Raw genomic sequence first — 7,881 nt, 5'->3', positions numbered from 1 at the left:
AAGCCGTATGTGAGGACGGTATGCTCAGGTTCACTCGATTCCTCCAAGAGTTTTCTCATCTTGGTGACATTTGCTGCTTTGTCTATCATAACACCTCCAATGTGACAACAAAATCTTATTCAGCCTTCTTGATCGAATTTTGTACAAGTTGTAGAAGATATTCAGCAGTGTGAGGTTTCCCTGATGTGTCTATTGTGTCAACTAAATAAATCTGACCAGTGGATGTTGGTAGAGTGACACATATTATGGGCTCATTATGGATGTTAGACCACCCATCAATTGAAGGACATACAGTTTCATTATCCAGGTCATCTGCACACTTTTTATATTCCTTTTCATACACAAGATCCAAGTACTTATCAGCAATATCTTTTCTGGATGGAGGAATATAACCTGGCCTCAGGTTCTGAACCATCTTGAGAAACTGAGGATGCTGAACAAGACGAAATGGTGAATTTGTAGCAAATATAATTCTTGCAACTTCTTTGTCGACATTTTCCTTTTGAGAGGCTGAAGTTTTTATGGTAAATCTGTCCAGAGATGTTGATGACTTTCTTTTAGATGAAAATTATTTAGCAGAACTGGCGCCTGTAGAGAAGTCTGATAGTAACCTTTTTAATGGTGGAGTCAGGTTTGCAGATAATTCAAGTGGAGCCGATGATGAATGGATTGAAGCTGTTGATACAGATCCTGAAATGGAAACAGAAAATTCTAGCATATTGCATAATTTATAAATGAATAAATAAATGAATGAATACAGTGTGGTTTAGGCTACTTTTGAGTACAGTAGTTATTTTTTTAGATAATGATCATATTCACACAAGCCACTAGATTAATTGGACATAATTAACAGGATATGAAATAGGCGGGCTTGTAATTCAGCCCACACAGGATTCAGTCCACTTTTAAAATCACTAAAAATAATGGGTTAGTTGGGTTAGGTTAGGCTAAATCCCTTTGGGCTGAATCCCATGTGGGCTGAATTCCAATGGAACCTATGAAATATATTACACAATGTTGAATGAAATGAATAACAATCATCTAGGCCCCAAAGTTGAGTGGATACAGTATATTATAGTGATATAGTCATTACCCAAATTTAGAAGTAATGAAGTTGAAGTATTATCTCTTTAGGCCTTCACATTTTTATTGCACATGCTCTCCATTGTTCACCAAATTTATTTAGTTGCGTATGAAAAGGGAGAAATGCACACAATATAAGTAGAATTATTTACCTGGGTCATCAATTTCTTCTTCTGTATGCTGTGACTGACCTTGGCATTTATCTCTGTGAGATTTTAATCTTGACACAATGCCCTGTAGTTCCTGGCTTCAGTCTTTGCATTTAGCTCGGTACCATTTGCCAGAAGTTTGTAGTTTTTCAAAATAATTCCAGACAGGATAATTTTTTCTGCCTGAAGGAAACATTCTGCCAGGTCCAGAAGACATCCTTCCTGGTAGATTCCAAAGCAGCAACTGACTCAGTGAGAAGTTGCTTACCTAGGACAAATTTCAACAAGAATCTTGTTGAAACTTCTTGTGGGCTGCAGTGATATATATATATTACATGTAGGCTTATACCGTTCCTTGTATACTTGTGGCAAGTCTATATAACACTGCTCCTTATATTGATATGCTAAAAATATCCTTTAGCAATCAGATCGCATATCAGATAGCAATCCCACAGTATTTAAAATCTATAAAAAAAAAATTATTTAAATCAAATAGATCTGATTAAAAAAAGAATATTTTTTATATTTATAAAAAGATAAAAAAAAAAAAAAAAAAAGCCAACCCTGGTGTCCACTTACCTCATACAATAATACCTGTTAAGTCCGGCTAAAATTGGCATTTCAAAGCATAATAGTGCCTTAAAAATAGTTTCTTATTTCACTATAAAAGTTTATATTAACTTCTACTGCATTGAATAAGTCAATAGTTGATATATTTGTCCTATATACAATGTTAGGTTTCTAGTTTTGATATATTTGTCCAATATAAAATGTTAGGTTACAAAGAAAGCAATGGCCTCCGCTAGCGGACCCACGGATCTGGGTGCGCACGTCCTGTGTAATAGTAGTCCTTAGTATATGTGTATATGTATGTGTGTATATGTATGTGTGTATATGTATGTGTGTATGTATGTATGTGTGTATGTATATGTGTGTATGTATATGTATGTATATATGTACATACGTATATGCGTATATATGTATATAATAATTACATGCATGTATATATACATACACTGAATTGTTCCCAGTGAAGAGATTAACATCTTATCAGCCACAATTCACTTTTAATTCCATGCCATCGCTGTCGAGACTGACAAGGAGCTCGAAGGAAACATATATGTGGAAATTGATACGTGGTCGGTCCGAGGACTCGAACTCAGCTCGGACATAAAGTGTCAGTGACTTAGCTCAATGCGCTATCAATATATTGTTATTGATACTATTGTTAATATTATTTTATTATATAATCATATATACAGATAAGTTTTGAGTGTGAAGAGTAGAAGAGAAGAGCACGTTGCCGAACACGATAAGAATAACAAGAAACTGCTCCAAATGTCTGCAGTCAGTGATTGTTGTCATTGTTACATGCGTGTAGCTTTAGAATAAGGTGTAGCCTAATTGGCGAGCTACTGGATGATGTACAGACGAATACCATATAAACTTCGCGAAAATGGTATGGAATGGACGGTCAATTAATATCTCGTTTTCCGTAATGGTATTGACACGACCGGTTACCTACACGTTAATTATTCAAGTTCAAGAACTTAGAACGTGAATTGTAACATGTAACTGTTTGTTGGATAAGGATATAGAATATGGTTTCATGCATATCATTCATCCTTTATTTTTATAGATTTATTAATTCAATTGTTTTTTGTTTTTGTTTTTATTCGTTTGTATTTAACTCCTTGCAGTGGATGGCTATTTCGTAATCAGTTTTGGAAATCGCTGAATCATTCTTTTGGCAATTCAAAATTCTGCCTGAATTGTCCATTTTTTATACAATAAATCTATTCAAATTTTATTTAATAAATATTGTTATCTACTTTTATTCTGTTGTCCGTCGTCCAACGCTTCGAACAACTGATAAAAATGATAACTCCTTGCAGTGGATGGCTATTTCGTAATCAGTTTTGGAAATCGCTGAATCATTCTATTGGCAATTCAAAATTCTGCCTGAATTGTCCATTGTTTATACAATAAATCTATTCAGATTTTATCTAATAAATATTGTTATCTACTTTTAATCTGTTGTCCGTCGTCCAACGCTTCGAACAACTGATAAAAATAATAATAATGATGATTTACCGACTTTTCGCTCCACCGTCTTTTAGCGACCATTTAATTTCGCGCGCGTGAATTCACGTCCTATCAAACCTGTTGAGCGTCGTCAATAAAAGTGAGTAAAAAGCGAGTAATTATAACGCCAATCTGAAATCTTTCTACTTACACAATTCGGCCATTATATTGTCGTCTGCGTCGATAGTGATCACTCGAAACTGTGTACCGCCATCAGTCACCCAGGAATATATATTTTTTCTTCCTACAACGATTTGTCCAGGAATTTGATATTTGTGTTATCGACATCTAGATATAGTACACGTACGCAACCCTATTATAACCCACTCACCGTAGTACTACAGACAGAGAGACTGGACTGTTGGGGCGGCTTACATATATATATATATATATATGTATATATATATATATATATATATATGTATTTCTATATATATATATTTATATATGTATATATATACATTTACTGGACATATATACATTTCTATATATATATACATTTCTATATATATATATATACATTTCCATACATATGTATATATATTTATATATATATTTATACATATATAATTTTTTTTTTTTTTTTTTTTTTTGGATTATCTGGTATACATTTCATCACGATATCGTCTCCAATATATAATCATGACGGACACCTAGGCGTGACTTGTGATATCATTATTATACAAAGATACGTTTTTTTGCTGATTAATTTATATATATGTACAAATAGTAACTCTCTTGTTACAAAAACAATCTTTTTTAAGAATATGAATATGCATTTAACTGCAACAAAATATAAATTTGCATAGAAATGATATAGGAAGGCGGATGGGAGCATAACTGGTACTCCAAGGACATCTTCACACTGATCATTACGAAATTGAAATTTGCAAGCTTGCCGATGATAATCTAGTTCATTTGTTTATATATTTAATTATCTTTCATTTTAATTGTTTTTAGGTATGCACATTTTCCTTTAACATGTTTTGCCTACATAATCCGTCTCGAGGTACGCAATGCAATTACCCCTCCTCTTCGGTTGTGTTCATGGACGCTTTAGAAGAGATAGTCAAGGAGAATGCGCGGTTCTGTGTGAACACCTCCATTGACTTACATTGTAACTAAACCGCCGTGGTTGAAACTGCTAGTGTTAATAGGGCCTAATACGAATACTAGTCGTCCCTCATCCTTTCGCCCTCTGCAAAACGCAGTGGAACTCTTTGATGTTATCCTTATCCCCCCTCATAGGGAAAGCGATCACGTTAACTGTAATGCACCTTTGGGCTTGTCACTCTTATCCATGTCCACTGTTGCGATATATATTTATTTATTTATTTTTATTGATGAGGGTATTCTATTTGTCTTATAATTTTAATTTTATTTCATTATATTTTTATCATTTATGTGTATGTATGTATATGGATATTTATGTATATGGATATATATGTGTGTATGTGTATACGCAAATATATATATATATATATATATATATATATATATATATATGTGTGTGTGTATGTGTATACGCATATATATATATATATATATATATATATATATATATATATATATATATATATATATAATATAGATTGTTTGAGAGAGTGATAGGTGGGGAAGGGTAAACGAAGATGGGCTTTAGAATACGTTTATTATCCTAACGTGTCGGTCTCTATGATCAGTGGCGGACTTAGCCTATATGGCGCCCTGGGCGAACCTGACCTTCGGCGTCCCCCTTCCACAATGCACATCAAATGCTTGGCTTCTCCCCCCTCCACAATGTAAATAAGAAGTTTAAGACGACCAAAACTTTCCGAAAACAACTTTTTATTGAAATATTTATTGCTACTACAGAACAAAAGTAAATCATTTGCGAATTTTACAAACCTTGCAAAAAATAAATAAACAGAATTTATTGGACCACAATACAACTCCCGTCGAAATCCTTGCTTTTCTCACCTACCTAGCTGCAAAGTCATCAACTAATTCATTATAAGAAATATTTTCAGCAACTGTGTGATTTATGCTGATGGTGGCCAAAGCAATGAGGCGTTCCTGTGACATTGTTGACCTCAGGGAGGACTTAACGAGTTTCAATTTCGAAAAGCTCCTCTCTGCTTCAGCAACAATGACTGGAAGAGTAAGCAATCCTGAGAGCAGTCCACAAATTTGGATAAATTTCAGAGAGCTCCTTTTCGTGGATAAATGTTAATTGTCCAAGCAAGGACATAGTTTGTGATGGCATGTCTGGCAAAATTTTCGGCTCATATACAAGCTCTCTACCATTCAAGTCACAATGACCCTTAAACTGTACTGTAGTGCTAAGAGCCTCACATTTTTTGGTCAGCTCCTCAAATGTAAGATTATGAAAATTAGTCAGCACACAAAACTTCTCTCCCACATTTTCCAAGGTGGAAAATCTTTCCTGAATAGCTGACATTGCAGCATCAACGACTGCAATGCCGCCCCCTCCCAAGTGCCGCCCTGGGCGACCGTCCATACCGCCCATAGGAAGAACCGCCGCTGTCTATGGTCTATGTGATCTTGATGTATTATAGCGAGTCCTCTGAAGAAGGTTATAGAGACCGAAACGTTAGGACAATAAACGTATTCTGAAGCCCATCTTCGTTTACTCTTCCCCATCTATTACTTACTCTCTCTCATATATATATATATATATATATATATATATATATATATATATATATATATATATATATATATATATATATATATATACTGTGTGAGTGCATATATACTCCGAAGAAGTTCTGGGGAGGACGAAACGTCAGTAATAAATCTCCAATACTTCCTTGTGTTAGCCTCACCACCATATGTATATATATATATATATATATATATATATATATATATATATATATATATATATATATATATATATATATATATATACTGTATACATTTTCATACAATGACATCACAACCTAAAGCCATTATGATCATCATTGTTAGAGGGCAACTGAAAAAACACGTATCCACAAAGACGACAGAAAGAAGATGGGAAAGAATTTAACGTAGACAGATGAACACATTCTGAAGTCCGTATCTAACAACGTTTATATAATTTACTGTGTCATCACGAGGCCAAATCGCTTTACGTAGCTGTATGGTATAATCATTGCGTCCATCGTACCACCCTTACCAACTGACATGTGAATTAGATAATTTTGAAAACGGTTTTTGTAATCTTTCCATGATCTTATTCACCGACTAGTTTTACAATATATTTGGGAATTATAACAACAGCGTATAAGATAATCTTACCTGAAATCAGATATGAAAACGAACAAGAAAGAAGCCGTCCATATTTGACCTAGACGACGGATTCCAGCCATGGCGGCGAGCGAGAAGGCGCGTCCCGTCTGCTTCCACTGGTCCCCAGCGGACGATTGGACTCACGCCGGCGATGGTGGGAGGCAGCTACAGGTAGCATTTGCTTTCTTCCTCCACTCCTCCTCCCCTCCCCTCTCCAGTTCCCTTAAGTTACGGACGTCATTTGTCATAGCGCCCATACCTCTATAGGCAATGGGCTTATGTATGAATGGTGGACATAAAAGAATTTGTAGAATGCTTAAGCATTTACAATAGCTCGCTGAACGATGTGTCAGAAATACAAATATGTTTTTCGTTATTCTTATTGCACGGGTACTGTTTGATGAAAAAAAAATCTAGTATTGTACATTACGATGAAATGTTTCATTGTGGTAAGCTCTGTCACCTATACCCTTTATGTTTGAATGTTTGAGAGGATATGTTCACAACAATGATTACAGGTACCCTTTGGTTAAAAACTAATACTATTAAAGTGACATAGATCAGTGATCCAAATCAAATGAGAAACTAGATTCACTCAATGACCGAAGTAAAATTGTGTACGAAAAAAAAAAAAAAAAATGACGCCCAGTGAAAAAACAAACAAACGAAACGTAATGACGTCATGTCGCTTCGCTATTCATCCCAACGGAATTTTAAAAACTTAGAACATGCACCCTATCGCAAACCAACATAAATATAGAAATGTATTTACTGCACATGCATATAACCACAGGCTGTAGATCACGAGTCCAACACGTGATCCTAGACCGGCGTAAAACAAAAGTAGTTTTGAGAGGGATTTTCTACTCTACCGAAGACCTAGAACAAAACTTCGTTTACACTATTCTAGACTTTTCTAAAAAAAATTCTACAATATATTATAACACTCAAATAATTTTAAGTTCTAGTTCATTATTCAATTACTCAATATATGTCGCAAAGTTAATTTGACATTTTGAGAATAAAAAATACATAAGACTGTAACCGAAGTCGTTTGCCTTTAAACGAACTCACTAAGGTTGATAATCGGCTCAGTGTAATTATTGGTAAATTTTTAATTTACAAGTATTCCATTCATCATTTAGAACATACACATAATTATATACACTGAAAAATAGCTCGGTTTTAAACAAATTATTTACTGCTTATGATGTGAGCAGGCGAATAATTGTATGAATTTTTTATCATTTTGCATGTCTAGCCATATTGGTCAATATGAATAATAACA

The 7,881-nt window shown here is 34.4% G+C and overlaps 1 protein-coding gene across 1 annotated transcript in view; it reads right to left on the bottom strand.

Moving 5' to 3' along the window:
- Positions 1-6,784, bottom strand: part of LOC143020743 (glycine receptor subunit alpha-4-like) — a 26,546-nt gene extending 19,762 nt beyond the window's left edge. The window contains exon 1 of the mRNA XM_076177466.1: positions 6,603-6,784. Coding sequence (XP_076033581.1) covers positions 6,603-6,673 — 71 coding nt within the window. The 5' untranslated portion in view covers positions 6,674-6,784. The remainder of the gene's footprint in view (positions 1-6,602) is intronic.
- Between the last annotated feature and the right edge of the window lie 1,097 nt (positions 6,785-7,881).

The sequence above is a fragment of the Oratosquilla oratoria genome, chromosome 40 (genome assembly GCF_046742065.1).
Source record: "Oratosquilla oratoria isolate Oo_2021 chromosome 40, ASM4674206v1, whole genome shotgun sequence".
Classification (NCBI taxonomy): domain Eukaryota; kingdom Metazoa; phylum Arthropoda; class Malacostraca; order Stomatopoda; family Squillidae; genus Oratosquilla; species Oratosquilla oratoria.
The sequence above is the reverse complement of the archived record's forward strand: the minus strand, read 5'-3'. Positions and strand labels throughout refer to the sequence as shown.